The sequence below is a fragment of the Gossypium hirsutum genome, chromosome A11 (assembly GCF_007990345.1).
Source record: "Gossypium hirsutum isolate 1008001.06 chromosome A11, Gossypium_hirsutum_v2.1, whole genome shotgun sequence".
NCBI classification, from domain to species: Eukaryota; Viridiplantae; Streptophyta; class Magnoliopsida; order Malvales; family Malvaceae; genus Gossypium; species Gossypium hirsutum.
Window position 1 is genome coordinate 755512 of NC_053434.1, and position 18190 is coordinate 773701.

Sequence of the window (18190 nt, forward strand, 5' to 3'; positions counted from 1 at the left end):
ATTTGAAATCATCCTACAATTAAGATAAATAGAAAATTTATAAAGGTTTAAGATAAAATATTTAAAGATTTGTTGAAATCCAACCAAGTCAGTTAAAATTCTTCTCCGATTATGTAAGTAAATACAGTGAGAATTTGTAATTTCTCCTAATTCAAACCTAGAACAACATCAAATCAAAGAAAAGAGATTAAAACTATAAATCAATAATATAAAAATAAATAGGATTGTACCTTTTTTGAATTGAAATTTGACTGGTGATTATTTTTCCACTAAATCCTCAAAGAGTTGTTCAGTATTCCTATTTTCTTTAATTATGCAATCTCTTCTCTTTCATCAATGTTAAATTGATTTGGGTAGCCATAAAAAGAAATTTGAGTTAAGGGAATGATTATATAGATGTTGAGAGTATGATAAAATTTGTATGTGCTTAAAAATGAATCACATAATTTTATTTTATTTTATTGGTGTCTAAAAATTATAATTTTTAGGATATCCTAATATAATTTACACTTATTTTTTAATTACTATTTAAATATAATTTTTTTTCATTAGTATTTTGTGGTTGAAAAAGAAAATTACATTTCAACCACATACATACCATAGGAAGGGTTAATATATATAAATATATCTAAATTTAATAATTTATATCTATTTGATAACTGAACTTTTTCTTTTGGAACCTAAATGTTACCTAAGTTTGAAAACTACAAGTCAATATAGTACCAGTGGCGGAGCTACTAAGAGACCCTTAAAATGGTAAAATTTTAATTTAGTCCCTTTGTAAATTAATTTAACTTTTTATAAATTATAAATATAAAGACTATACTAAAAATATTGTATCCAGTCCTTGCTTCAATACGCTTTAATCCGGTCCAATTTGTGCATATTTCACTTTCTATTAAGACCCAATATAATAAATTAAACATTTGTGGAGGACTATATTGAAAATGTTGTGTCAGCTTTGGGTCGATTATCAACACCATAAATTTCTAGCTAAGCTCGATTATATTCTTTGTGTAACCCAAGCGTATACTTTTCAATTTATAAATATCTTTTATCATGACGTAACATAATCGTATTTAGAATATTTTATATTTATAATGAAACTTAAAATATTTATATATTCATATTGTTTTTATTTTATTTTTGTTTAATTATTTTCATTTCATGTACATACGATATTTATTATGTTGCGTCTTATAATTATGCAAATAATATTTGCTTGAATATCTTGATACTGTAAAAGGCATATCTAGTTTTAAGCCTATCTACAATCTTATCTATTACAACCATAAATCTTAATTATAGTAACTTTAATTTTAATGGAATGTACCATTGGACCATAAAGGTTGTAAGTAGATTAATTTTTGCATAAGTTTCATGAATGGAATAAATTTAAGTGGATCAAATGAGTCTCATTTAATTAGTTAACATCTATGAAACATTCTGTGTGCATTCGTTACAGGCTTCGATCCATAACTCGTGACACTATTATATATGTTTCATTTAGAACATATTTATACTAAGTCTTTATCTGATACTTATATATATAAATAGATCTTATATGTCTACTGATTCATTCAGTAATTAAATTGAACTACCCATAATTTCATGAACTAATTAAAAAGTTAAAAAAGTAACAAATATTATTGTAAAGATATTTTTATATAAAATTTTACATGCGATTTAAATCTAACACACCATAATCTCTAATGGCTCAACTTTACTATTTGAACCAAAACCTTATTTATCTCTTACATTTTTTTCACCCACGTACATAGTCACCTAGCATATCATATATAGTTTATGGATATGTAAAACCGAACACATTCATTGGTATTGCTCTAAATTAGGAAGTCGTGCAATGGGTATCGCAACAAGGGATTCTGTTTTCTTCAAAACAATCCCAAATTTGTCTTCTAAACCAGGCTTGGTCCCCTCCAGTAACCCCCATTGAAACGAGTGCACCAAAGAGCCTAAGAGCAGCGCCACCATTTTCTCCGCCATTGAAACCCCAACACAAATCCTTCTTCCTGACCCAAATGGAAAATACCTGAAATTGTTGCCTCGATAGCTAATGTCGGATTCCAAGAATCTCTCAGGCTGAAACCGAAGAGGATCTTCCCACAACTTAGGATCCCTTTGCATGGCCCATGCATTAACGAAAACCCTGCAATCTTTAGGGATAGTATATGTTAAGAAATGGCTTAAAATTGGTAGTGGATTGTTGTTGTTGGTAGTGGGTTGTTGGTGGTAGTGGATTAGTGGATGGTTGTTGGTGTCCATTTTCAACCACAAATCTTTGCCAAAGTTTTGGACAATTATGTCCTTGAACTCTCTTATAAATAGAGAGGTTCATTAGCCATATTAATCATCCCAAACCAAGAGAGAGCAAAGCTTGTTCTTTGAAAGCTAGGATTTTAGCTTTCGGGTTTTCTATAGGGGTTGAGAGTTGTGAGGTTCTCGGGTTGTGTCTTGAGTGTAAAACACTTGTAATCTTCATCTTGTTATAGTGAAATTTCTTTTCGCCTCTGCCCGTGGACGTAGGCATTAAAGCCGAACCACGTAAATCCTTGTGTTCACTTTATTTTTCGTTCCGGTCAATTTACTTGTAGTCATATCGGAGTTCTCGAATCGATCCTTTCCGCAACAAATTGGTATCAGAGCGTAGTTGAAGGAGTGATAATATTTTCTGAATTGCCCTGTGACTGCAGCTTTGTCTGATCTTTCACATCAGGAAGAAAATATTATCATTCATTCAAAGGTTCCAAATTATGGCTACAAGTGTTTCATCGACTAAGTATGATGTCGAGAAATTTACCGGGAAAAATAGTTTCAGTTTATGGCGCATCAAGATGCGGGCAGTGCTGGTTCAACAAGGATTGCTAAAAGCATTGTCTGGTAAAGATAAATTACCAAGCACGCTTTCAGAAGAGCAAAAGGATGACATGCTAGAAAGAGCACATAGTGCTATTCTGCTATGTCTAGGAGATGAAGTGCTACGAGAAGTAGCGGATGAGAAAACCGCGTCCGGTTTGTGGCTCCGGTTAGAGAGCAAGTACATGACGAAGTCATTGACGAACCGGCTCTACCTCAAGCAAAGACTCTATGCCCTGAAGATGGAGGAAGGTACACCTGTTTCCCAGCACCTGGATAAATTCAATTCCATTATCATGGATTTGAATAATATCGATAACAAAATCGATGATGAGGACCAAGCAATAATTGTTTTGTGTTCTTTGCCTCCCTCGTATGAGAATTTTGTTGATACAATGATGTACGGTCGTGATGACCTGACTCTAGAGGAGGTGAAAAATGCCTTAAGTTTCAGTGAGTTGAGGAAGAAAATCACTGGTAAGGTGGTCGAAAACAATGAAGGCGAAGGCTTGGTTGCTCGAGGAAGATCCAAGGCAAAGGGTGGAAGTTCAAGTAAAAGCCATCCTAGATCGCAGTCCAAGAAGAGAATACAGTGCTACTACTGTAAGAAGTACGGGCACATGAAGGTAGATTGTCCGAAAAGGAAGGAGAAATCAGAATCACAGGAGCAACAAAATGATCGTGCGAATGTAGCTGATGCAGATTCTTCAAGTGATGCCGAGATCGTTCTTGCAGTATCCGACTCTTACGCTGGTGGGAGATGGATTCTTGATACGGGAGCTACATTTCATATAAGTACTTCGAAAGATGCATTCTCAACATACGAGAAGCATTCTGGTTCAGTACTAATGGGAAATGACCACGCATGTCAAGTCATGGGGATTGGCACAGTTCGTATAAAGATGTTTGACGGTATTGTTAGAACTCTAACTGATGTTCGGCACATTCCAGAAATGAAGAAAAATTTGATCTCTTTGAGTACGTTGGACAAGAAAGGCTTTCGGTACTCTGCTGAAGGTGGAGTTCTCAAGGTATTCTCGGGTGTTTTGACTGTGATACGTGGTAATTTGGAGCGGGGCCTTTACTTCCTCGATGGTTCCTCGGTTACAGGTGTTGCGGGAGTGTCATCATCAGATGATCTAGATTCTGACACCACAAAGTTATGGCATATGCGGCTCGGGCATATGAGCGAGAGAGGCTTATCGGTACTAAGCAAACGAGGATTATTGTCTGGGCAGTGTACAGGAAAGTTGAATTTCTGTGAGCACTGCGTCTTCGGTAAGCAGACTCGGGTAAAGTTCAGCACTGGGATTCACAAGACAAAAGGCACAGTGGATTACTTCCATTCTGACCTTTGGGGGCCTTCTCCGACAATTTCTAAAGGTGGTTACAGATATCTGCTTACCTTTATCGATGATTACTCGAGAAAGGTTTGGGTGTATTTTCTGAAGAGCAAGTATGAGGTTCTCATCAACTTCAAGCAATTTAAAGCTTTGATCGAAAATCAAACAGGAAAGAAGATCAAGCGATTCCGGACGGATAATGGCTTGGAGTTTTGCTCAGGTGAATTCAATGAGTTCTGCAAAAATGAAGGAATAGTGAGACACCGCACTGTTCGTCGAACACCACAACAAAATGGAGTTGCAGAACGCATGAATAGAACTCTCTTGGAGCGAGCTCGTTGCATGCGATCAAATGCTGGGCTCGGTGAAGAATTTTGGGCTGAAGCTGTTAATACTGCTTGTTATTTGGTTAACAGATCTCCGTCAACAGCTATTGAGCTGAAGACTCCTGAGGAAGTATGGTCTGGTTCTCCTGCTGATTACTCTGGTTTAAGAGTGTTTGGCTGCCCTGCGTATGCTCATGTAAATGAGGGAAAACTCAAACCGAGGGCGAAGAAATGCATATTTCTTGGATACGGCCAAGGGGTGAAAGGATACAGGTTGTGGTGTCCTGATCCGGTTTCGTCCAAGTTCATCATCAGCAGAGATGTGACTTTTGATGAGTCATCCATGCTTCGATCCACCACAAATTCCCGGGAAAAGGAGGAGTCAGATAGAATGGGAGATCACGGTGTTGAGAAGCAGGTGGAGTGTCAGGTGGACGCTCCAATTCCTACGGAAGGTACTTCAGTCCAGGATGATCAAGTTGAGGTGCAAGATTCCGATGAAGATGAGTCACCTCAAGAAAAACCATATAGCATTGCCACTGGAAGAACGAAGAGACAAATCAAACCAAATCCGCGTTACGCTAATCTGGTGTCTTTCGCGCTCAGTGTGGCGGAGTCCATTGGTATAGAACCTTCCAGTTATAATGAGGCTGTCACGTGTGATGAGTCGGCACAGTGGGCAATTGCTATGAGTGAGGAGATAGAATCTCTTCACAAGAACCATACTTGGGAGTTGGTTAAGCCGCCAAGTAACCAGAAGATAGTTGGTTGCAAATGGGTCTTCAAGAAAAAGGAAGGCATCCTAGGGGTTGAAGCAACTAGATTCAAGGCACGATTGGTTGCTAAAGGCTTCACTCAGAAAGAGGGGATTGACTACAATGAAGTTTTCTCCCCAGTCGTAAAGCATTCTTCCATTCGTGTATTACTTGCCATGGTGGCCAAGTCTGATCTAGAACTTGAGCAGCTTGACGTAAAAACGGCGTTCTTGCATGGTGAGCTCGAGGAAACAATCTACATGCGTCAACCAGAGGGTTTTACAGTTCCTGGTAAAGAAGACCATGTCTGTCTATTAAAGAAGTCTTTATATGGATTGAAACAATCCCCAAGGCAGTGGTACAAGCGGTTTGATAGCTTCATGATTCAGCATGGTTACACAAGATGTGACTATGATGCTTGTGTCTATCATCGGAAGCTCTCAGATGGTTCGCACATTTATTTGTTGCTGTATGTTGATGACATGTTAATTGCTTCCAAAAACATGTCGGAAATCAACAAGTTAAAGTCGCAGTTGAGTGGTGAGTTCGAGATGAAGGATCTGGGTGCTGCCAAGAAAATTTTGGGCATGGATATTCACAGAGATCGCAAGGCGGGCAAGCTTCGTGTGTCGCAGAAGAACTACATTGAAAAGGTTCTTCAACGCTTCGGCATGGATAAAGCGAAAACTGTGAGTACTCCGTTGGCACCACATTTCAAACTCTCTGCAGAGTTGTCACCACAATCTGATGAAGAAAAGCAGCAAATGTCTCACATTCCATACTCGAGTGCAGTTGGAAGCGTGATGTATGCAATGGTTTGCACTCGTCCAGACATTTCACATGCAGTTAGTGTGGTCAGCAGATACATGAGTTGTCCTGGCAAGGAACACTGGCAGGCCGTGAAATGGATTCTCAGGTACTTGAGAGGTTCTGCAGATTTATGCTTGGTATATGATCAGAGTGACTGCACTAGCAGTGTCACGGGCTATGTGGACTCTGATTATGCTGGAGATCTGGACAAAAGAAGATCTCTGACGGGTTATGTTTTCACTTATTCTGGAGGAGCCATTTGTTGGAAAGCTGTGTTACAGTCTACCGTAGCCTTATCTACGACTGAGGCGGAATATATGGCGTTAGCAGAAGCAGTGAAAGAAGCATTGTGGATGAAAGGTCTAGTAAGCAGTTTGGGTTTACAACAGGATTTCACTGTTGTATTTTGCGATAGCCAGAGTGCCATACATCTGACTAAAAATCAGATGTTTCATGAACGGACCAAACACATTGATGTCAGATATCATTTTGTTCGGGAACATGTTACGCAAGGTGACATTGTTATCAGCAAGGTTGCTACCGAGAAGAATCCTGCAGATATGTTAACTAAGGTGATCCCTGCATATAAGTTCAAGCATTGCTTGGACTTGATAGGTATTCGGGATTGATTAGCGCCAGAGAGGCGTTTGGAAGAGGTGATCCAGTTCGAGGAATTCACTATGATGTTCAGCTTGGTAAATTTCAAGCCAAGGTGGAGATTTGTTAAGAAATGGCTTAAAATTGGTAGTGGATTGTTGTTGTTGGTAGTGGGTTGTTGGTGGTAGTGGATTAGTGGATGGTTGTTGGTGTCCATTTTCAACCACAAATCTTTGCCAAAGTTTTGGACAATTATGTCCTTGAACTCTCTTATAAATAGAGAGGTTCATTAGCCATATTAATCATCCCAAACCAAGAGAGAGCAAAGCTTGTTCTTTGAAAGCTAGGATTTTAGCTTTCGGGTTTTCTATAGGGGTTGAGAGTTGTGAGGTTCTCGGGTTGTGTCTTGAGTGTAAAACACTTGTAATCTTCATCTTGTTATAGTGAAATTTCTTTTCGCCTCTGCCCGTGGACGTAGGCATTAAAGCCGAACCACGTAAATCCTTGTGTTCACTTTATTTTTCGTTCCGGTCAATTTACTTGTAGTCATATCGGAGTTCTCGAATCGATCCTTTCCGCAACAGTATATCCACCAATAATGGAGGTTTCACTGGGCACGTGAGGCAATAGCAATGGAACAACCGGGTGAAGACGAAGTGTTTCCTTTATGACAGCATCCAAATAAATCAGTTTAGGTATATGACATTCTTCCACCACGTCCTGGTTTCCAACCACCATATCTAATTCCCCAACGAGTTTTGCCATTTTATCTGGATGACGTAACAATTCTGTCATTGCCCATTCTGCAGTAGTTGGTATTGTATCCGTTCCTCCGACCATCATATCCTATGAGATATGAAGATTAATATTGTAAAATGGAAATATCGGTAGTTTTGTGATACTAAGTTAAAGTTACTTACCAGAAGCAAAGCTTTGACTTCGTTGATGGATAAAGAGCTTTTATCATTTCCTCGCTGATGTAGGTCTAACAATTGCTGCATAAAATCCTTGCTAACTTTTTCCTTTTCTCTTCCATCTTCTCCAATGTTTCTTCTGTTCTTTATCACTGATTCAAAAACCCCATAAAACCACGACAAATGATTCTTCGCTTTGGATTCAATTCCTTGTATATCAAATGGGGCAAGAACTGGGAAAAGATCAGAAACATTCGGTGCAGCAAATGTTTTTACAAATTCATCCAACCGTTTCCTCAACTCAAACAAATCCTTGCTTCGTCGTTCCTCTCCAATCAATTTTGATGGATCATCACCCCATAGCGTACTCATCATCACTCGTAGAGCAGTTGCTGATAATTGTTCATCAATGTTAACTATGGAACCGACTTTTTCGTGAATCTCCTTCACCATTCGTCGTACCTCACGTCGACGAAGCACGTAGCAAGCATCCAAGCCTTGTTTGCTCATGATTTCACGCATAACAAGCTTACGCAGTCGGTTGTAGTCGGGGCCATTGGATCTCCATGCAATGTCGAGACCACCAAAAGTGCCGGCTACGGCGGCTGCTGGACTATCACGATTAGCGAAGATGGCATCCTGGTCTTTAAGGACCTCGTTGGCAAGTGAAGGTGAGCTTATGACTATTACAATCATTCTCCCCAAGCGAAGTTTGAAGATGGGACCGTAGATTCGAGACAGGTCTAAAAAGTAACGGTGCAATTCGGGTTGGATGAAGGGAAGATTTCCTATTATAGGCAAGCCTAGAGGACCAGGTGGTAGAGGCGGGTTTATTTTGGAATTTTTCATAACCCACCACCACCATGCACAGAATAAAATTGCTAGCGCCGTCGCCATAAGAGGAGCAAATCCATGGGCATGGATGCAACCCCATGACCAGCCTTCGCAAGCAAGAACTGCTAGGTTATTGTATATGTTAGACATATTTGTTTTCGATGATCAAACGTAGGGAAAATGGAGTTATATATATATAGAGGGACTGCATGTATAGATAATATAAAATTATTCAATTTAAATTGACATTAATTACTTTTTTACAACCTCATTAATATTTAATATTGACTTTCTCCTTCTGCCATACCAAACCCCATCCAAGAAAATTTTTGAGACGTTGGATATAGACTTACAACGGATGCATTGGACGATTAATAGAGAATATAAGTTAAAAAAATTTACATCGAAATCTATTTTTTATTTAATTTATAATTAATTTTAAATCTTTATTAACTAAAAATAAAATTTTATATTCAAAATAATAGCATCCTTAAACCTCTTTAGCATGAACGTAGCTAAGGTACTAGCAGGGATTCCCCTTATTAAAATAGAAAATTTTTCATTTCAACTTTTTAAAATTTTAAAATAGTAAAGTTAAAATTACATTCTGACCCTTTAAAAATAATAAAAAATTAATTTAATCTTTTAAAAATTATAAAGATCCTATAAAAATGATAAAATTATATTTTTAATATCCTTAATCAAAAATTTGAAATCCCCCTTCATCTTCAGCCAATTCCCGTCCAATTTTTCACAAAAAAAAAAAAAGAAGCATTATATATATAATCACATTGTACAGTGCTATAAGATGTTGAAAAATTAGGGTTTCAAGGGCTTCTAGACCTATGTTCAAATAAAAAAAAGGGCCTGTAGACATTCCCTTGTTGTTTTTGAAGAGTAGACTATTCCTTTTGTGTTTTGTTTACTGATTTTGTAGTGTTATTGTGTATAAATTAATTAGGCACTGAATTGTATTCAAATTAATTAGAATAAATTTAAAAGGGACTTTTATTTACGCAATAAAACTAAAACTTGGGATATCAAGGTTAGGATCTAATTAAAGTTTTCTAAATTCTTTCTTCATTCTTACTTATAATGTGCATGTCATTATCAAATTTTTGAATGTTATGTTTGAAGATTAGGCTCTATCACAATGAAATTTCATTCATCAAAAATAAAAACATCATATTTAAAGTCCTTTAAAAAGAAACGAGTTTTTGAGTTAAATTAAACCAGTTCAAAAATAAACTTAGCCTTCAAATTTCTTTTTGCATATTTAGGTATTTTTTATGCATTTTAACAGTTCAAATATCTAATTAAGTGCCAAAAGAAAAAGGGGGTTTAATTGCTTTTTTTAAATAGGATCATATTGGGAGAACCAAAGAGGTTAAAAATATCTTATGAGGGTAACACACTTATAATAAGGTCATTGGACGAGCACACATGCATGCAAGACTTGGTATCAAATAACCCAGAATCAAAAAGTTTCCTTCCTCACAAACAGTTCTAAGGTCTAAGCATGCAATACAATAAACACATGAATTTTTTCAATAATAACCTAAGGGTGTACTAGAAATTACCAGTAAACTGGTACAAACGTAGGTGTTAGCTAGACTCTGCTAACCCACTTTGATGAAGCTCTCTACGCTTAAGTTTATATACTCATGGAACGTAGACAAGTTCAGTGGGAAAATTAGATAATTCCACTAGCACCATTGATTCTTGTTATTAAACGCACTTAATAAGTTTTAAGTCTAATCATTTACAATACTCTAGCTTTCTAACTAGGACTCAATCAAACCCCAACATGACTAACTAAGTCATCATAATATGCACTAATAGAAATAAATCTATCAAATTGAAAACTTAACAAGTTCTCCCAAAACATTTGGGGTGGGCGAATTACTAATTAACAGAAGATTCTGTCAAACTCGAGTTTGCAGATACATAGAGTTCGCTAGTTGGCGAATCCCATAGAGTATACTACTCTGCCAAAATAAATATTTTACTTACTCAATTCTACCCTTGACTTAACCAACTTATACACCAAATAATAATGTGATATTAAGTCTCCGTCAGGCAAGTTGTTACACAAAGCTTCAATTTTTAAGTAAATTAATGTAAATACACAATAAATAAATTAAAGAAAATAAATCACTTTTTAATGTTAATGTAAAAAGTAATAGAAAATTCCTTAATATCGATTATAAAAATTAAGATAAAAATTAAAAGAAATAAAACTACAACAATTAAGGAATAATTTTTATAAAACAAAATTAGTATTCAAAGTCCAATATTATTCTTTTGATTTTATGCATGTATGAATACTTGCCAAAAAAATTCTTGCAGACATGATAAAACACAACAAAAAATAATTAATCAAATCACTGGCATTTTAAAGTTTAGTAACCTTATTTTTCTATTTAATTCCTTTTTCTTTTTCTTTTTTACTTCATATCTTTCTATTTTGCACCATTTATTTTAACATAATTTATTCTCTAATTTTTCACATTAAAATAGTGAAAATGAATTCCATAAAAGAATGATCAAACAATTGTAATAAAAGTTTTTCATGTATAAGACATTGCACAACAAGTAGCTTAAAATTAATGAAAAAATTATTGAAAAATTTAAAATAAACAAAAATATTATAAAAAGATTCAATTGATTTAATCCATGGACTGATTGAACAATATACAATAACACATGCAATTAATTTGTATATGTCATAAAATGAAATGCTAATCCATGTAGAAATATTAAAATAAAGTGGAGGAAAAGTAAACAGTCAATAATATCAAATTAGTCAACATAAAAATCACAATTATGGTAACCGCCATTCAACTTAAACCACAAAATTTCAGCATGACGAACATTATAAAAGTGGAATGGTATTCTGAATCAAATTTAATGCATAACAGTCAATGATTTCATTCAAACTTACCACAATGATACTGTGTCTCTTCAACTTCTTCATTAATTTTCATCATTTAACTACTATTTTAAATATGTTGTATGGTTTAGAATGGACATAAATATGGTTATACGTGCGAATACTATGTTAGTAAACAAAGGCTGCTTAAATTACTAAAGACTATAGCCTTTACGCCCTCGCTTACGCATGTGGCTGCATGCTTTTTTATTATTCATATATTCTGATTTTTTTTTAATTATAATTGATAATAATTTAAGTTTGATTCATTTTATTAAACTCATTTGGGAGTCAAGTTTTGGACAATCTTTTCAAATACATGATTTAAAATTAAAATGAAACCTTGATAAATTTTTAAAAAATAATAATAAATATCAAAATTATATCAATAATCAATATTTCTTTAGAAATATTATTAGTTAATTAAAGTTTTTAATTTTTTTTACCCATGTGCTAGAATTAGTGTATTGAAAGTCTCTCTTAAAATTTAGAGAGTGACATCTACGTTTTGAGTCTTAATTAAGAAAGATTAGAGATAATTTATTTAATAGAAATATATATTTCCATAATTTATTAATAACTTTATGTTAGCTTGTCATTACATTTAGTACAAAACAGTAAATTAATCAACATTAAAAACACAATTAGAGTGACCATTCAACTTAAAAGACAATATATGTCAACATGAATAACATCATAAAGTTTAAGTCTATCTCCATCATCATAATTTAAGGAAAACAATCAACAAGTGTAATAAAGTCTAATAATTTATAATTATATCAATTTGTTATTTTCACATAATATTCATAAAAAGTAATATTATTTTAGCTAATGAAGTTAACGATTATTGTGTTAAATCATTGGGGAAGAAGAAGGAGGATGTATCGGGGAAAGGGCTATTTGGAAAGGGCAGAAGAGACAAGAGGGTTATGATTCGTACAAGACTTTTTGTAGGTGGATAAAAACGAGAGGAGATGGTCAATGGCGAATCTAGAGAGGGACTAGCATGGGCACCGGCCCCCTTTAAAATGTAAAATTACTATTTAAGTCCTTAAATTTTTTTAAAAATTTTAAATTAGTAAAGGTAAAATTGTACTTTGGCCCCCTTAAAATTATAAAAATTTGATTTAATCAAAAATTATAAAGATATAAACTATAAAAAATTAAAATTTCATTCGGACCTCCTAAAAGATTGTTCTGGCTTTGTTCCTAGAGATGGTGGAACACCATTTGAGGGAAATCAAAGACAACTTGGAAGATTTTCTTCAAACTTTTGATTTTTTCATACCCTAAAAAAGGGGATATATACAATGACATGTAAGAATAATCTAAGGTTATTATCGTGAATTTATGGTACGAAAGAAAAAGAAATATTCAACGAATAAAATTAAGAGAATAGTGTCTAAAAGTACAAAATGCCACTAATGTCCACCTTCAAATTGCACATATATTACTATTTGACGACTACCAAATATTCTCATTTTTTAAATTTCTTATATATTAAAAAAAAAACGTATCACAGATATATGTTAGACAGGATTATTTAACAATAATAATAATAATATAAAGTTAGAATAAAATAAGGGTCGGCAGTTAAAAAGAATATGGAAAATGAAAGTAAAGCATTTCAATTTGCAATTCTGTATGTATCCATAAGGTGACCTTCAACCAACACATGCAATTTGTGATAATGATAATAATAAACGGATATTGCAGTATGAATCATAAGCACGCAAATCAATTCATTTCCCTCTTCGATGTTCATGGATCAAATCGGGTTAATATTAATATCATGTAAAATTATTTAAGTTCGATTCAATTCAAAATATGAACTTTAAATTTTGCTCAAATCTATTCATCTCTGCTCGTACTAGAACTTTTGTTTTTTTAGAAAAGGCGATTATTTTTGTTTAATTACAATTATAGTTTACTACCATTATATTTGTTTTTCCTTTTATTAAATCTATGACTTCATATATATTTTTCATATTTGAATATATATATATACAAATAAAATAAATAATAAATCATAAACTTGAAAACGAGTCGAGTTTTAAATATTAGAATCTAAGTTTAATTCATATTTTAAACGACTTAAATTTTACTCAAACTCTTAATATTTTTACTCAAATCTTCTTAAATTTCTAAAGAATTTTTAAATTTAAACGAGTAACTCAATGTTTAAATAATTTTACTATCATAGCCAATTTAGATTTTTTTTTCCCAAAAGTCAAGAATGGATTCTTTTAGAGATGAATTACATTTTGACAGATAAATTTTTGTATTTTTAACCAAAAAAATGTTAAAATCAGATTTTGAGTGATATACTTGGAGACTTTTCTTCGACGGAAATAGCAAATTATACTTTTTATATCAACGGAAATTAATTTTTCAATTTGTAGTGACGAAGCTTCTGTCACCATCAATTTCAATGCCAATAACTTTTTTGGCAGAAAATATCTCAATGAACTTCGTACAAACTAGCAAGAAAAAAGGAACAAACATGCAGGGGCAAAGTCAAGAATTATATACTAGGGATCGAGAAAAAATTAAAAGAATTGGAGGGGCCAAAGGTAAAAAAAAAATTAAAATAACTTAAATTGAATTTTAAATTTTTTAGAAGGGCCAAATTTAAAATTGTTCAATTTAAACAAAAACTAAAAATAATTAAATTGAACAATTTACATTTAGGAGGCACTAAAATTATAATTATGACATTAAGTCGAGCGGTGATGACCTTGCACCTTGGAATAAGGTGAGAAAAGCCGTGGGATAAGGGATTGGAAAACGTTGGCAGTGTCAACAATATATATTTCAGTTTTACTTCATTTTCATTTTATTATATTTAACAAACACTTTTTCTAATTTTAATTTGGTACTTGTATGATCTACACATATATTGTCACATGGGTTATTAAGTCAATATCATTAAATTGTTAATGATCCAATAATTTTTTTTCGTTAAAAATATAATAATTTAATTAAATTTGAAAGATTAAATACAGAAATAATAAAAAATAAATAAAACTAAAGTGACAAAAAAATAAACATTAAGAATTAAATTTATCATTATGCCTAAAATTAATTGTTAATAAAACTTATAAATTTATAGGTAAACTTTTGGTACATTAATTTGCATTTTAAGATTAACTAGTAAAAATTTAAAATTTAAAAAATAAAAATAATTTCTGTAAAATTTATTGTTTTTTCTTTATTTATAAAGTTTAAAGGATTCTTGATTTTATATATTTATTAATTATAAAAATAAAATGAAGCCTTATGATCCCATATGGTCCATATCATATGCTCGTTACGGCCGTATTGTCCAAGATTTGCAGGCCAAGATGACCCAATTACCTTCCATATACTTTAATAGGGTCCAATTTGTGCATTTCACTTTCTAATATGCCCCAATATCGTATTTGCTTATTGTTTAAAAGGATTATACTAAAAATGTTGAGCCACAGATTTGGGTCGATTATCTACACTATAAAACACAAGTTTCATTTCCGTTTGTAATAATTTTTAATTTTACATATCTAACTTTCATGTCTATGTCGTGTCTTGGCTACAATAATTGTGCCAATAACATTTGCTAAAAAATCATGATACTATAAAAAAAAATCCAAAAAATGGTGTCTCCTGATTCAAATCCATTCCATAAACAAAAGGTAATACTAATTGGACTGTCCAACATATAAAAAGAATGTATTAATGAGATTTAAAAAAAAAAAGACATCATTTTTAGGTTAATTAATGCCCCCAAAAGTATATTTCATTTTGAATTCACCAGGGACACGATGTAATAATTAAAGGTGGTCTTCCTTAGAGAATCTGAAATAATTATGTAACAGGAAACATATGCATATATATATATGACTTTTAACCATCACATGATTACTATGATACCTTAAATTAAGTTTTTTAACCACTCATAACTAAACACATTACATTATATATACAATATCATGAGCAAAATCAGAAAAATTCTTTAGGGGTCGAAATAAAATTTTAATTTTTAATAGTCTGTTATTTTTATAATTTTTAAAGGATCAAATTAAATTTTCATAATTTTAGAGGGCCAAAGTATAATTTTACCTTAACTAATTTAAAATTTTAAAAATTTCTAAAATATCGAAACAATAATTTTCCATTTTAGGGGGTCAGGGCCCTTGCCAGCCCCTGAATTCGTTTCTGTATAATATTATGATTATTTTCTGTATTTAAATTTTACTGCATCTTTTTATTGATTTGTAATAATTAGTAATTACTTTTAAGAAGAAATATGGAACCAAATTTTGGGTTGGAATAACCTACCTTTTTTAAATGTTATTACTATTATTTTACTGCATCATTAGGTTACCAATTTAGCATGATGGTAGATGGGCGCATGCACGTGCGTGTGGGTGAATAATTAGGTCTACCACGTACCTACAATCATAATTACACACGTGCACATAGTTCATTGATTAAGGCGAAACCAAAGCCAAGGCAATACATACAAAAACCCTAGAATTTGAATAATTCATGTCATCGGTTTATCGGTTTAATCATTTTAATCAATTTTAAAAATAAAAAAGAAAATTAAGTTCAATCAAGTTGTATTGGTTTTTGGTTTAATCGATTCAATACCATTCTCTTTATCTATATTTCAATAGATTCTTAGTCCAATTAGTACATCAGCCAATCCGATCGGTCAATCTAGTTCAAAATCATTGGAAATCAACAAGTATTGAAAGTAATGACATGGTATATTATAAGACTAGAACCAATGTTTTCAAAAACGAACTAATAATTGAACCGGTTAGACCACTAATATTGATTCAATTTGTTCAATTAGCTGAATCATCAATTCAACTGTCCAAATTTAAAAAAAAAAAATCTAAAAAAATATAAATATAAACAAATAACAATTTTAATATATTTAACTTTTTTAGAGTGTTTTTTTTTATTTGGTTTTTTTTTTTGAGTTTTATTGGTTTAGATCAGATTTTAACTAATAATTGAGTCTAAAAGTAAAAAAAAAAATTCAATTCAATTGTTTTTTTTTTTACCAACTTAGCTAGTTCCGATTCTTGGTTCAATGTAGGTAAGTGCTTTGCTCAAAACCTTGATTTAATATTTTAGTCCAAATCGGTACACTCATCAGTTCACGGTGCAATTCAGCAGCTCCAACAACATTGGTTATGACTTTGGATACATGAATGAATATAGAGTAGGCAGTCAAGCCCTCAAAATGGGCAATTGTAATTTTTCTCCATAAATTTATATTTTAGTCCTCTTAAAATGAAAAAAAAATGTTTAGTTCTTTTAAAAAATAATGAAATTATAAATTAATATATGATAAAATTATATTTTAACCTCCTAAAAATTTATAATTTAATTCTCACTCCTCATAAAAATTTTCTAGATTCATGCTTGTTTGTTTGAATAGGAAGTTGTTAAAAATAACAACTACAAATCTAAAAAAAAGCTAATTTTCATGGACATAGACTATAAATTAAAGATAGAAGATACATTGATTCTAAAAACATAAAGAGAGAGAAAAAAAAAACATCATCTTAATGTAAAGAGATTGTTGGCAAATTTGTAGGGTAATGGGACCATTTTCTTTAAGGAATGTTGAGCAAAAGTGGAACAGTGCTCCTTCATTTCTGATCAATAAGAAGCCTTTTTTTTTTCATTACCCAATATTATTATTACTCTAAAACCTTTTTCTATTTTTGCTTCTTTTTTTTTCGTAATATTTTTCCTCTTTATTTTATTTGGAGTTAATTTGATAGTAAAAGCACTCGTAGTGGGATCTTAGTAAATGCACACCTCTAATTTGGTCCACATAAACAAGAAGCCAAACAGAGCCTTTCATTTGCTTCCAATTAAGAAAGTCTTCATGTCGGTCCTACCTGACCCATGGTTATCCTGGCCCTACCTGGATCCACTCCACCGGTTGGGTGAGTCCATTGATATGGAAATCTTCCATTTTAGCTAATTATAAATTTAGAACTAAAGACTTATCTCCTATCATTTAAATAATTATTGAGATTATTGTATTTATAAGAACTGGTAGAAAAGAAGGGTTTGGACGCAAGAAAATTTAGTTTGGGTGAGCATGGATAAAAATGAATGAGAAAAGATGCAACAATGGAAGACAATAGGACTTTTCCCTTTCAATCTCTCTTTCCACAGCATCTTTAAAATTATTGGACAAGAATCGGGCACTATATGCTTCAAGAGTTGTACATTATTATTCTTTGTTTCTTTCTTACCTAAATTTTTGCAAAGTAGGTTATTTCCCTTTCGGAATAGTTTTAGTAAAGAATTGTGCCGACAGTTATAATATACGGTTTTAAATCATTGATTTATGTATTTAATTCATTTAATTATTCAAATTCGAATTTTATTGTGTATAAATTATGGATTAATTTTTTTCTGCATTGCAACTCTCGTAATTATGACTAAAACTGTTGATGTTATTATAACTTCCATAAAAAATTAACCTTTAACAATCTCAATGACCCAACTTGGTTATTAATTAATCTCGTGCAATTAATTGGCTTAAGACATCGATTAAAACCTTACCTTTTAGAGCAATGTCTCCATTAAATGATGCATTAATTATATGGGTTAAGTGGAATCATGAGCCACGCTTCATGTATATGGATGATGATGATGGCATCACATTCACAGTCACACACCATAACAACAGGTCCTCGGTCTAAGCCTTTTATATATTCATTCATGATTTAATGTTGAGCGACAGCCGGACCGTGTGGCAGCACGGGGAGCTCGGCCTTAGCCAGCA

At 32.7% G+C, this 18190-nt stretch overlaps 1 protein-coding gene across 1 annotated transcript; it reads right to left on the reverse strand.

The window, feature by feature from the left end:
- Positions 1-1678: 1678 nt before the first annotated feature.
- Positions 1679-8638, reverse strand: LOC107923322 (cytochrome P450 76T24). The gene is made up of 3 exons (XM_041080447.1): positions 7629-8638; positions 7298-7554; positions 1679-2194 (listed from the first exon to the last, which is right to left on the reverse strand). Exons 1-3 carry the CDS (start codon positions 8604-8606, stop codon positions 1831-1833), a joined length of 1599 nt encoding a protein of 532 aa, XP_040936381.1. The 5' UTR covers positions 8607-8638; the 3' UTR covers positions 1679-1830.
- Between the last annotated feature and the right edge of the window lie 9552 nt (positions 8639-18190).